A 14,479-nucleotide genomic window follows, 5' to 3' on the forward strand; every position below is an offset into this window, starting at 1 on the left:
ATCCGGATCAGTCGGATCCGTGGATTTAATATCCGAATCCAGATTTGTGGTTTCCGAATATCCAGATTTCGGATATTCGTCTCGATATTCTATTACCCACGGATATCCGGATCCGGATCCATAAAAATACTAAATTTTTTTAATATAATATATGAATTAAATATTTATACAAAATTTATAAATAAATATATATATATGTCTATAATATCGTAAAAACTAAAATATAAGATTAATTTATGTATAAATATTAATATATCAAATATAAATATTAATGAAATTTAAAAATTTAATGTGTTTTAAAAATACACATAAAACTATTTTATAATGACAAATGATTTTTGTAATCTGAAGTGTTCTTAGATTTTATGAATTTTTAGCTAAAAAGTAGTTGGCAAAAATAGGTTAGATCAAATTAGAGATTATGCTCTTACTTAAATTTCGGTACAGTAACTAAAACCCATCACGGACAAGTCTTCCACATAAGCAAATCAACTTTCTGTGATGATATCATAAGGTAGGAGGGTTCTACATACCGGAGGGCACGTCTCATTTTATTAATGTTTATGCTGTGATGAGAGATCCTGATGAGTTTAAACCAGAGAGGTTTCTAGGGGAAGAAAAAAAGAGAAGATATTGAACTTTCTCTCTTTTGGTGCTGGAAGGAGAGGATGTCCTGGATCAAATCTTGCTTATATATTAGGAGTCGCGATTGGAGTGTGGTGCAATGTTTTGATTGGGTAATCGAAGGAGAGAAAGTCAACATGGAAGAGGCTTCTGGAATAGCTTTCTTGTCTTTGGTTCATGCTCTTAACTGCATTCCTCTTCCTCGTTTCCCATATACTTTACTTTCCACTTTGTAGATTATCAATTTGTGAATTAGAGTCTCACTATATTTCCAAACATATCTATTGCACTTGGTTTTGTTTTATCAATAACATACATTATGGCATTATCAGCACACTAGCACATACCACTAGTTGACTAGTATATCAACATACTTTCAGTTAGTTTGGTGAGAACGTGAATGGATTTGGACGAGTATAAAAGTGAAGTTAATAGCTTTTAACTTCTTTTCTTGCAAGAAAATTTATATCTAGTAACTTGCTATTGTTCTTTATTAAAAAGAATATTTCATTATACAAAGACACAAAAAGCATAATGAATTTAATTAGTAAAGTTACAAATAACTCCGCTAGGCTCCAATGTCTTAGCTTCCGGCGCAGGCTTCACGTCCTTGGATGGAGGAACCGGAGTCCCGGTGAGCTCCGCCGGCAGATCACCAGCAAGACCCTTGAGGTAAAAAGTGTAGAACAGTTTTGTCGGATACACAAGCTGTTGAAGCTTGACCTGTCCGTAAGCACCTTCGAATATTCCAGTGCCACCGGTGATGGCGAGGAACGAGTCCTCATACGTCAGGTACGGTCCTTGGACGGACAAGTGACCGTAGTCGCCGAAGTAGAAGCTGTAAGTGGCTTCGAACCGTTCACCTTTCTTCTCCGGGACGTGAGCGATCACGACGCAAAGACCGGCGGTGATTCCCACGCGCTTCTTGAGGTCGCCAGTGTAGAGTTTGTTGGTGAATGGGACGAGATCGCCGAGACCGAACGTTAGGCAAGCGGCGTTTTTCAGGATTTTTGGGCTGTGTCGGTCTAGTTCATTGAGCTCGTACACGCTCAGTTCTTGAATTCTACCTGAATTTTCAAGAACAAAGAAAATAAAAAACGAAAACTCAATTTGTAAATTTTGAGATCATGCTTAAAAATATATGAAATGTCCTCAAAAGACAAAAAAAAAAGGAACAAAGAACTTACTTGGTCTGGAGTTTTCGATATGTCCGTTCTGGGAGAGAGCTCGGGACAGAGTGAGGTTCTCGGGAGTGGAAGGTGAACGAGAGGAGAAACCCGAACCGTTGGATGAGATCCCAAGAGTCTTGAAGTGTTTAGAGAAACCGAGAAGAGAGTTACGATGAGATTGGTGGTTACAGGAGAGATTGTTGAGAGCTGTCGTGGAGATGGATTGGAGAGACATCGCATAAGAAGCCATTTGATCAAAGAGACTTTAAGACGTTGTGTTTTGGTTGAAAAGCTATGGTTTATGTTTTAGTGAGTTTGAGTTCTACGAATGTCAATGGTGTGTGCATATATATACATATTTCGATGATGAATTATTGTGATAAGTCAAACGTTCGTATAAAGTGGTTTCCATGGTCGGCACGTGTGTGTGTGTGAATTTGAATTGTTGGGACAGACTGAAGAGTTTGCATTTGGTTTTCATGGTCGGCACGTGGAAATGGTTGGTCCATGTGTTTGAAACTTGGATGAATTATGGTCGGTCCCTGAACCACATAAATAAAAATACAAAAACGTGCGATCCGTGAAGCTTAGAATGCATGAGTCTACTAACTACATTCTTGGGCCAGATGTAAAGAAACCAAGACATTTGATTAAATGCTTAGAGAAATAGCTTAAATAACTATTTATTAGAAATGGTTTCCTCTTTGGAAGGTTTGGACGGATAATGAAACAAATAGATAGGTCAGAATAATTGTGGTTAAATACGAAACAAATGGATTGGACAAATTGTACCATCAATAAACAAAATAAAAATATGAATAGAACTTATGATAATAAGAGTTTGTTACATACCTGTATAGTTTTTTTTTTACCTGTATAGTTAGTAACTATTAAACTTTGACTAATATTTTCTAGTATTATTTCATCACTTGATAAAAAAATTAACAAAATGAGAATTTCATTTTCAAGTTACATATTTTTTTGTTGAAAAAAAGCTTTCAAATTAAAATGCAAGAAAATACATATATGAGTATTTAAAATTTGCAACAAATGATAGGATTGAAAGAAACCCTAGATAAAGATTCACATTTGAATCCTAGAAAGCAAGACAAAAAAGACATTAAAAAAGACATTAACTAGTGATTGTAGTTCCCTCGACAACCTTGTTTACCTCTACCACTAACTCATGTCCATCCTATGTCTTGTACCTTTTGTGTTCGTTTTATTGTCCTTCTTCCTCGAGTTATAGCGTAACTAGAGGAGTCTCCAACCACATCAAAACCAGTGCCTTTCCCATATGCAAGCGGAGTTTAAATTACATACTTTGGATCATAAATAGCTCATAAAACATGAGACCAAAAAAAAACACAACGCACATGAGGTGTTATATGCTTTATCCCCTCTGCACCGTACTTATTCCGGTACATCTCTCAAAGCCAATGATTATGTATAGCCTGTTCTTTTAGTTTATTATTTATTGACCATAAAAATCCACTTTATAACACAAATGCTACTAGGTCTTTTCTGCACAATGACACTGATGTAACAACCGCAAATGTGCCCACGATTCATATGATTGAAAAGATGAAGTCGTAGTACACCAAAAAACCATCTAAGAAGGTCTTGAATGGTTAAATTTAAACTAATGCTACACTTCCTAACACAGAGAAATGAAACGTCAATGATTTAGTTCTTCAACATTGTGTATATAGTTCATGATGTGGTAAGAATTTCTGCACCAGATTCGGTGATTAGAATCGTATGTTCAAACTGTGCAGCCGGACCACCATCTGCTGTCAGAATCGTCCATTTGTCCGGCCATGTTACAAACTCGGTGGTTCCAATGGTGAGAATTGGTTCTGCAAACAAAGGAAACAATCAATTCATTAAAAGAATACATAATGCATTCATTCAAGTTCCATAAGAGAAAGATCACTCACCAAGCGTAAACGTTTGGCCTTCAATCATATAGCCAATTTCAAAATCATCTGCAGAAAAAAAAAAGACAGTTTCTTCAGTGAAACTCCACCGTTAAGAAGACTTCTTGAAGAAGCCTTGCGGTGTTACTTACAGTTTTTGTGGAGATATATTAGAGGCTCCGAATGTAATACAGTTCCTACACCATGCCCTATAAAGCGCTCCATGTTATAGCCATGCTTTTCAGCATGCTCACTGTTGAAAACTGGAAGATCACTGAAACTGCGTAGTGAAACATGGATAGTACCTACTATTAAAACTACCTGATGATCTTCCCAATTTCGTTGAAGCTTGCTCCATCTCTACAAACCGATATACCCTTCTCCAAGCATTCTTCTGTGACTTTCACAAGTTGTACAAGACTCTCATCGACATCTCCACAGAGGAAAGTCTTAGACGTATCTCCATGATATCCCTGATTAAAAAAAGTGTTACACACACAAGGATAAACTTGAATGAATATTAGCCAAAGAAAAGAAGCATGAAGACTTACATCCAAGTAGACTGCCACATCTATGTTTATAATATCACCATCCTAAAAATTAAACAAGGGTTTAATTATTGATTATATTGATTCATTCTTACAGAAGCAGTTTCATACTCCAAACCTGTAGCTGACGAGAGTCTGGGACGCCATGAAACATGCATTCATTCACTGATGTACAAACACTCTTTGGAAATCCACCGTACCCAAGAGGTGAAGGGTAAGCACCAGACTCAATTACCATCTTGTGCACTGCTTTGTCGATTTCATCTGTTGTAACAAATGGCTGCAAGCATCATTTTTATAAGCATAGCCAGAGAGACCCACAAGAGAAAACGCTAATCTTTACTTACTTTAACTAAAGTTCCTGCGTAGTTTAACACACGAGCAGCGAGCTCGCACGCTGCTTTCATTTTAACGATGCCGTTGGAGTCAGGAAACTGATGTTCACTTGATATCTTTGGTGGCTCGCTAGATTCAAGATATGGAGCTTTTGGTATGTGATCAGGAACATGAAGACGAGGGGAGACTCTTCCACATACTAGAGGTGCGTTTCTTTTGACTTGCAATGTGTTTTGAAGTTCTTGAATTCTTGAAAACACACATCAAAATTGAAATATAAATGTAGAGAAAAAATATATTATTATCATTATTTTAAGTTTATAAACCAATGTTTTCGTACATTAAAATAAATAATAATAATGAATACCTGCTTATTCTAGGAGAGAATGATGACTTCTTCTTCTTGACTGCAACAAAAGAAGAAGAAACATCAAACTTAATTACACATAATTCAATTTTCTCGAAACAAACAAAAAAAAGTGGAGAGCAACAGTAACGGCAAACCTGACAGCAGGAGAGAGGATAAGTTGGCAGGAGCTCCGGCGAAGTATATCGGCGGCGTTAACTGACCGCCGTTAAATAAAGAATGGGATTGAGAAATTCCGAACGACATTTTCGCTGGCACATTCTAAAAAAAAAACAAAAAGGTATAAATTATAACTTTGAGAGACGATTTTAATGGGCCTTAAACAAAAAGGCCCATTTTAGTTACGAAATAGACCCACACACAGAAATACTCATCATCAGATGACTATAGATGATTTGATATCAAAATGTCAGACATTTCAGAACTATTGGGATTCATTTGAAAGTTGAACAAAAAAAATGCTACCCACGCATATAATTCATAGGAGTATTAGAATAAAATTAAATATACAAAAAGAATATAATGATCCACTAATAATAAACTAATTCATGTTTTCTATTGTGTATTTTCTGTTTCATATCTACTTGTAAAAATTGTTTTTCACGTGTTTAAACTTTTTTGCTGGAAAAGTTTCTACCAACTTTAACTTTGTTTTACAACTTAAATAATAAATCATGTCGACAACAAGTAGTTAAGAAAAAAATTTTAAAAACGTTTTTTTCCCAGGAAATTACAGAAAAACAAACCAAAGAGAAAGAGTTAAATTGTAGTTACAAGGCGTTGCTTTTTATTACACCTTAAAGACAGCATCTCCGTTTCTTCCTTCATTACGACATCACTTTGAGACTTCAAAGAAGTAATGTCAACGCCGAATAATCTCACGACCACCCGACCCGTATCTTGATCCGACTCGGATTTCGATTTCCACCCAATATACAACTGTTGATCCTGACCGTTGGATCTTTTAAAACTGATCAAATCACCGGCACACAATCTCTTCTCTTTAACGAACCTGCTCCAACCTTTAGTCAACACATAGCTTTGACTACTATTCCAATACGAGTAACGGAACCTCCACACTTTTCCGTTAACGTCCTCGAAATTTAACAGCGTCCCTCTCACGGAGACGTCTCCTGATAACGGTAACGGAAAATGTTTCTCCGCTTGGTGTTTCGGTATCACTAAACGGTTTAGCTTCCCGACGTCACTTGGCGTTACCGCTTTCTCAAACAGAGTCTCCGCCGTTTTAAACCCCGTCGCTACCCTAACGGCAGCAAACGCCGTCTCTTTCGTGTTTCCCTTACCGTGTAGGTTACGTTTCCTCTGCTCTAACTCCTCTTTGTATGTATGTTTTCTCAACATGTCAACGATCTCAGCTTTCGAATGTGCGTTCAAGAACTCGACTTCGTCTCCGTTACCTAACGTCGTGTCGGCCTTGAAGTTCGTGACGGCGTCACGGCCGCGGAAACGGTGAGCTGCGACGTCGTAAGCACGAGCAGCTTCTTCTTCTTCGTTGAAAGTGCCGAGCCAGACTCGCTGGTGCTTCTCGTAAATCTGAGCTCCCCATCTTCCGTTCGGCTGAGGGACAACGCCTTTGAATCTTGACGACGGGAGCTTTCTTGATTCGGCTTCGACGCCGTTCTCAGAATCCAGAACCACGCTTGATCCGCTTCCCATTCTGTATAGACTCGCCGGAGATGGCGACTTTCTTGCCGTCGCCGGAGGAATCTTTGCCGGAGTATGAACCGAATCTGTACTTGTTGAGCTCTCGTCAACACTACTTGCTGCGTCCATTTGTTTTCTTTCTTTTAAAATTTGATTAAGAAATGTAAAAATCCACAAGAATATTGTGAAATTTGAGAATGGAGAGAGATTAATAACACGCGTATGAAACTGAAATGTATGTGCGAATGAGTGTGAATATAACGTGTATATATAGAGAGACAAGAGGGAAATAAGAAAACATCAAGTGCATGTATGTATTAATATTCTTTTCTTTTTTAAAGATTTATGTATTAACATTCTAAATTTTATTTTCTTTCCTTTTATTAGTTGTAGTATGTTTTAACTAGGGCTAGGCAAATAAACCGAACCTGATAATCCGAACCGAATCCGGTCCGATAAAAATGAATCCGAACCGATCCAAACCCGACGTAAATACTGAATGGATCTTGTTTTGTGGTATTTTGGGTTATGGGTATTATCCGAACCGAACCCGAATCTAAATGGATATCCGATAGAATCCAAAACATTCAAAACCTCGAAAATAATTTGTACCAAACATGATCTCAATTCCTAATATGTATCTAAAATACACTAAGAAATATTGAACATCTAAAATACTTATCTATTACATGAAGGTTGATGGTTCTATTACATAAATATTGGTGGTTCTATTACATGAAGGTTGATGGTTGAAGATGGCCGTTGAATCTTGAAGTATTTAGATTTAGATTTTGTTTTCGTTAAACAATGTTTCTCATTTCATGAGAATTTAGTTTTCATTTTATGCTTTTATTTATTTGGTTTTCTTTTTATCAGTAAATATTTTTACTTTTCGTTTGATTTTGAATGATCATGGTTGATGTTTCTTATTTTTGAATCGATTTTACTTAAGTTTTGGTTACAAAATAGGTACAAATCAGGTATTTTAAAACTGAAGAACCATTTTTACTCATGTTTTGGTTATAAAATAGGTAAAAATCAGGTACTTTTAAACCAAAAAACCGATTGGGATCCGAACCCGAAAGTATATTGGGTTGTGCCGGTTCTTTGAAGATTTACTAACCCCGACCCGAACCCGATAGAACCCGAACCGGTCCCGAATCGAACTTTTATATAATCCGAATGGGACTGATTTTGATAAATCCGAAAAACCGAAATCCGATTGGGACCCCAAATGCTCAGGCCTAGTTTTAACTTTTAAGGAGATAAGTATGTTCCAAAAAAAATTCACATTTTCAGAACTGGTTTTGCTAGATGACGCATGAAATCTTAAGACAACTTAATAATCGTCTATTAGTTTGAAAATATATATTTTAGCGTTATATAATTATTCAGCATAACCTTGTTGCCAATGAAAAACTGTTTCACTATTTAATTGCTATGCTATTTTTGCATTCCATATTTTCTTTGACGTAACAATATCTCCAAGGTTTGCTATGTCAGATTTGCTTTTTCAATCTCGCAATTAAGCTAATCCCCAAATTTTGGATATCCTAAGTTGGCTATCAATTTTCAAAACTACACTAAATCAAAAATATTCTAACATTAGGTTTAGGATATACTGATTATTGTAAAGTATTTTAGTATTTAGAAGGTGAGAATTAAGTTTATAAACTTGCATAAATATTTCATTAAATAATTTTAAATATCGATAAGAGTTATTTTAATTCTTAATTACAATATTTGTGAAAATATGGTTATTTTTGAAGAATAAATTCTAAAAACGTTCAAATTTACCCCACCTTCGAATAAATATCCTAGAGAAAGGAGAGTGTTTTTTTTTTCTATATTGTCTCCCTCTCCCCCCACTCATCCTTAACCTAGCCTTGCTCTCTCCGTTTCTGGCGGTTAAGACCATGTTTATTGGGGTAGCTTAGGTGGGGTGCTTAGGGGATTGGCTTAGAAAAAAATAATTAAATAGTCGGTGGGACCCATAGTGGGGCCCACAAAAAATTAACAACCATTGCTTCAGTTGTCTGATTAAGCGTCGTTGTTTACCCTGTTTCGCAAGCTCCACTGACACGTGGAAATCCGCGATTGGTCAAGTCTTTAATTTTTTTTTAAGTTTAGTCAGGAAAAAAAAATTTAAGCACCCTAAAAGGTTACTGCCAATAAACATGCTCTAACGGGGTCTTTCTAACCATCAACCTCCCACCCTTTCATCCGCTTCATCCGCTTCATCAGCTTTAGTTTCTCCCATGTCCCCTATGTTTCCGAGGGGAGTATGTGAGGTAGTGTGTAGCAGATCAAGCACATGGTCCATGTTCTCTCTATCTGTTCTGAAACGCCAATATCGGATAAGGGTCACATATGTCTTTCAAAAGTGTGGAATGGTAGATCTAGAGCGTCGCTGCCTCTCCTCTGCTCCAACTCCGCCTTTTTTTTTCTGTTGCCCTCACTTCTCGTAGATTAAAGGTTTTCTAGAGCCGCTCCTCGGAGACTCCATCTTTCAGTGTGTGGCGGAGCTGAGACACTCCGCTGAGGGCCTCTGTCATTATCAAGCTCTCCTAAAACTTTTCAAGATGTTTCATCAGTCGTCGGCTGCCTTCTCTGCCTTTATTTGGTGTGTGGGGGGTTTGGGGGCTTTACTAGTGAGTGGCAGAATTTAGCCGCAAACTTACTGCCTGCTTCGCCGGAAAATTTCATGTGTTTATTTGGTCTGGGGTATAAGTTTGGGATCAGACCTAAAGACTTTTTAACTTGTGCTCTCTGGATCTTGATTTGTTTGGAGTAAACTCACTGATGCCAATGGTCAGGACGGAGTAGTCAACCACCTCTTTATTTACGGGTCCATCTCTGATGTTATCCTGGTGAGGATTTGAATTCCTAGTTCTAGCTTTGTTTTTCTAGAACTTGTTAGACTTTGTTAAGTTTGTAAGTGTGTTTTACTTACAAGGCAGAATGGGATCCAAGGTAAAACTTGCACCAATTGTTTATTTTCATAAATGATATTTATATTCTTAACAACAAAAAAAAAAAATTGAAAGATGTTAGCAAAAAAAATATATGAATATGTTGTGGGCTGCATGGGAAATGGGACCAACAAGTGGGCTCCGGATGGTTAAAAGAGGTTCACATGAGAAATTGAATATTGCGTTAGTAAAGTTCATTCCCCCTGGTGATTTTGATATGCTTATTTACAAGTTCGGTGTTCAAAAGAAATAACTTATTATAATCATATAACTAGTAGGATTCACTGTTACGGTTTTATTTCTTTCTCACTGATACTTAAATATGTTTCTTTTTCAAATCTCAATGAGTGTTACATGCATGGGGAATCTTTTGCAAGCATGAATCATCCATGTATATAAATGCGATGGGCAATGCTTATGTTTATTCCATTCTTCGTATATTTCTTAAGCATCTTTGTTCCGTTTTATTTTCTTCTACTAGTATGGGGGAGCATGCGTATGATGTGTGTAAATGGATGGGAACGTAATATAAAAAATGGCAGAGTAATAAAGTGAGCGAAGTGAGATTTGTGAGTTGTGATTACTTATATTTATGGCATGGGGAATTAACATTTTCGACGAACAGAAAACCGACACGTGGACTGAAAAATAGGCTGTCACGTAGTTAGTTTGGACTCACTCCTATATAATTAAAAAAACATGAATACAATTAGATATGGTTTATGTTTTTTGTAAGCTATAACCTGATTTCTGCCCGTATGATTAGTTTATATGAAATAAATTGTTGTAATTGTCAACTTAAAAATTTAAGCTGCTTATATTATTTAACTAGCGATTTGATTGGTTCAAACATAGTCTTCAAACATTTTTTTTTGCAAACTGAAACAGAGCATTCTTCGTACGCTGGTTCATTACAAACACAAGAGATAAATTTAAAGGAGATATAGGTGAAGGAGCTTCTCAACACGCTAATATCATGGAGAATTCTTCGGAATGCGATCACAAACTTGTTTCATGTAATCGTATCAATGAGACATCTAGAATCTGAACAACAGATTATGTCTTTGAGACCAGCAGAGACGGCCTTCGACAAGCCTTTTTTCATCGCTAACACTTCTGCTACTAGAGCTGAAGCTATATAGCGCCGAGCATCGGTTCCTTGGAATCTTTCATTTCCTGCTGAGTATGTACAAACCCAACTCAGACCACCTGCAGAAGAAGTTCCATTCCAAGCAGCATCAGAGTAAACAAAGCTCACTTTCGTTGGAGCCTGAGGTAGAGTGTTCTGATTGGTTTTGTTGATATCACCTGTTTGTGGATGGTAAGAATTATTAGTATGCTTCGTATCGCTTCGTACCACTATAAATTAAAAGCTTATTCTAGCTAGTGTTTACAAACATTTACGTAATGATTGAGTTAAAACAATTGATAAAAGAAAATTCTTTGTTTATAACTTTTAATTTAATTTTTAATCTCTATAATATTATTTGAAAAATCAGTTTGTTATGTAGTATTATGTTCCCATCTTAATTGGATATATGATTTCATATATAATATTTTGTATAGTTTCAAATACTTATTTTGTGTTAAATTATATCTATTATTTTAAATTAAACAAATCATATTAAAACTGGACTATTATTTTCTTAATTTCATGTAGCTAATTAAGTTCATTTTCTTATATTTGTAAATATTTTGGTATTTTTTGTATAAATGGGTATATATTGTTTTAGAAAATAGGAAACATAAATATTAAATCAGAATTGCATTAATAAACATAACTTGTAATATTTTGAAAATTCATACACCAGATCACTACTACACACTAAATCTTAATAATTGTTTGATTTGATTTTTCATAATTTAGTATATTGAATTGTATCAATTTTCTTATCACAATTTGTTTTTAGTTACAATTAAACTAAAATAAGCTCATCTTGTTACTTTTATCTTAGGATGAAAAATATATTTTGTAAGATTGTGTATAATTTGCTATATGATGTTTTCCATAAAATTAAAAAAATTGAAGTGTTAATAAATTTTGTTATGAAAATTCTAATCATTCAATATAAAATATATTGATAAATAAGAAATACTATTTATATTGTTGTAGCCTCACGTTATAAAATATTTATTTGGTTTTAAAATAATCATAAGATATAATAATTTTGGAAAAAATAAGATATTAAATAATCATTTATGTTTTTCCAAATTATTTTCTTATTAATAATTAGATCAAAAGATATTTATAATAAAATTATTATTATTATGTTTTAGAAAAATATAACTGAATTATTATATTTTTAAGTTTTTTTGAAGTTATTTTCATATATATTTATAAGTATACATTTTTAAAAGTTATTGAATTTTTATTTTTGTTGTAGGAAACATAAAGAATAAAAAAATCAAATTCGCTTTTATATAAATGTCTATATTTATATTTTATAATTTTCCTTTTTGTTATTTATGTGTTTTAATAAAAAGGAAAATTACATTAAAAAGTTAATCACAGTTTTATTAAGAAAAATGAAACATAGATAATTGTTATTAATGGAAATCACTAATAATAAAAAAATTGAAATCACTAACAATATTTTTAATTCATTAAAGGTTTAAGTGTAATAAAACACCGTGATAGTTAACGTGAGCGCCACACATAATAAACTGACTTCTATTAAATAATCATTTATGTTGTTCCAAATTATTTTCTTATATTAAGAAACCGACTTCTCAAATAATATTATAGAGATATTTTCTTATATATTCATTCAACAATATCATACTTTATATTATAAGAGCGTTTAATCAAACATATTTGCTATAAAAAAATTCAAAATTAATATATATATACATATATATAATATAAACAAATAATCTGAAAGAATTAATCTCCATAAAATAAGTATTTTTATACTAATAATAATATTTTAGTGTTTTATAATTATACAATGTGTTAGTATTTTTAAGTTATTACTAAATCGTTGTAGCTAATAAGATAGTCGACTAGTTATAAATATTAAATGCACTCATTTCTAAAAGTTGAACTAATCGCACAACTACATGCATCCGCAAACTCATGCAATCAACTCTGCAACCACTCCATTTAAGCTAGTTAGACCCTCACTTTTCAAGAGGAATTGTGTTTTCATTTATATATTATAATTAGTTGACTTTCTATTTCCAATAAACTTGAAAGAAGGGTTATTTATTTTTATCTATTTTTTATAGATAGATAGCTAGAATTTATATATTTTTCATAACATGTAATACTTTGTTTATTTCAACTGATATCTTTTAAAAGATATATTAAAATATAATTTGAATGATTTATATTTTAATGAATTTTTGAAAAATTACATAAACTAACATTTTTTTAATACCACTTTTTATGTTTATTTTAATCATATTTAACTTTAGTTTTAAAGAAGATAAATAGACATTTATGCCCCTAAGATTAACTATTATAGAATTAGGGTTTGGATTTGAGGGAGAGTCTTGAAGGGTGGAGTTTAGAATTAAAAAAAAAAACTAAAAATTAAAAAACTAAAAATTTGAATAATAGTTTTAAAAATAATTTTCAAATTTCAAAAAGAAAAAAGAAAAATAAAAATTAGAAAAAGAAAAATAATTGAATTTTCTTTTTGAAAAAAATAGAAAGATAAATAAAAAATTATAAAAAAGTTTGAATTATAAAACTTATAATTCTATAATTACTAAAAAATATTTATTTTTATATTTTTATTATTTAAATAACTATTTATATTTATGTATCTATAAAAAAATGAAATAAAACTCTTTTGCTAATTTAATGAAGAAATTATTTATTAAAATGTTCATTTCCGTTGCATTTTGGTAGCGAGCTATTTTAGAACATTCTCTTTATAAATCCAAACATGAATACCCGGCCCAAGAGTCAATTAAATATATACTACGTGATTATCACATAAATATTCAGAAAATAATCAAATCACAATAATTGTTAAATATTCTCTTTCATTGTTTATAAATTTTAAGTAATTTTATAATTTAAATTTATGATGAAAAAATAATTTTTTATTAAATATCATTATGTTTTTATCCGTGAATATAAATATTTACAATACTTTATAAATTATAAATCATTTTAATTTATATTATTAAAAATAATATTATATTAAATATCATTATGTTTTCATCTTATTTAGACATATAATTTCATTTATAATAATTTGGATCAATTCATATATAGTATGTTGAGCTTTATATAAACTTTTAAATTAAACAACATTTTTTAATTAAATTAATAATGAATTATTATATATGTAGCTTATTAATTTTAGTTTGGTTCATCCTCTTAGAGTTCTAAGTATATTTTATAAATCATATAAAATTAGAATATATTGCTTCGAAAAATAGGAAACAAAAATATAATGCTGTAGTTACATTACTAAACATAATCTATAATATATTAAAAAGTCATGTACATATATAAATATTATAAAATAACTAAATTCTATTAATTCGTTAATAACTTGTTTAGAATTCTGAAGATATTTTATATTTTATATCTATGAAAATTAATTAAATATTTTTTAATAATTTTGTATTTTTCTTAATTAGGTATTTGATTGGAGAGATATGATATTAAATGATTTGTCTGAAATTATTTTTAATTATTCGATAAAAATATAATAATAATAAAATAAATATTGTAAAATAAATTATCTAAACTATTTTATGTTGTCAAATGTTTTAAAAATTATGTTATATATAAACCTTTATATTTGAAACTTTATAAATATTTTTTTATACTTTCAAAAAATATAAAGTAAATTAAAATATTTTTATATATACAAAATTCATATATTCATAAATATTTCGTTTTATTATTCATGTGATT

The 14,479-nt window shown here is 32.1% G+C and overlaps 3 protein-coding genes across 3 annotated transcripts; all 3 read right to left on the reverse strand.

Annotated features, from left to right (window-relative positions):
- Positions 1 to 1,086: 1,086 nt before the first annotated feature.
- LOC106352449 (allene oxide cyclase 2, chloroplastic) lies at positions 1,087 to 2,124 on the reverse strand. Its single transcript, XM_013792080.3, has 2 exons — positions 1,812 to 2,124; positions 1,087 to 1,691 (listed from the first exon to the last, which is right to left on the reverse strand). The coding sequence occupies exons 1-2, from the start codon at positions 2,041 to 2,043 to the stop codon at positions 1,165 to 1,167; spliced, it is 759 nt and encodes a 252-aa protein (XP_013647534.1). The 5' UTR covers positions 2,044 to 2,124; the 3' UTR covers positions 1,087 to 1,164.
- Positions 2,125 to 3,336: 1,212 nt separating this feature from the next.
- LOC106349403 (methionine aminopeptidase 1C, chloroplastic/mitochondrial-like) lies at positions 3,337 to 6,071 on the reverse strand. The gene is made up of 10 exons (XM_022687915.2): positions 5,760 to 6,071; positions 5,101 to 5,224; positions 4,964 to 5,003; positions 4,608 to 4,845; positions 4,379 to 4,540; positions 4,264 to 4,305; positions 4,034 to 4,185; positions 3,865 to 3,965; positions 3,734 to 3,781; positions 3,337 to 3,652 (listed from the first exon to the last, which is right to left on the reverse strand). The coding sequence occupies exons 2-10, from the start codon at positions 5,207 to 5,209 to the stop codon at positions 3,507 to 3,509; spliced, it is 1,038 nt and encodes a 345-aa protein (XP_022543636.1). The 5' UTR covers positions 5,210 to 5,224; positions 5,760 to 6,071; the 3' UTR covers positions 3,337 to 3,506.
- Positions 5,652 to 6,898, reverse strand: LOC106349404 (AP2/ERF and B3 domain-containing transcription factor ARF14-like). The gene has a single exon (XM_013789359.3). It carries the CDS (start codon positions 6,755 to 6,757, stop codon positions 5,723 to 5,725), a length of 1,035 nt encoding a protein of 344 aa, XP_013644813.1. The 5' UTR covers positions 6,758 to 6,898; the 3' UTR covers positions 5,652 to 5,722.
- Positions 6,899 to 14,479: the final 7,581 nt, after the last annotated feature.

This window comes from Brassica napus, chromosome A6 (assembly GCF_020379485.1).
Source record: "Brassica napus cultivar Da-Ae chromosome A6, Da-Ae, whole genome shotgun sequence".
NCBI lineage: Eukaryota > Viridiplantae > Streptophyta > Magnoliopsida > Brassicales > Brassicaceae > Brassica > Brassica napus.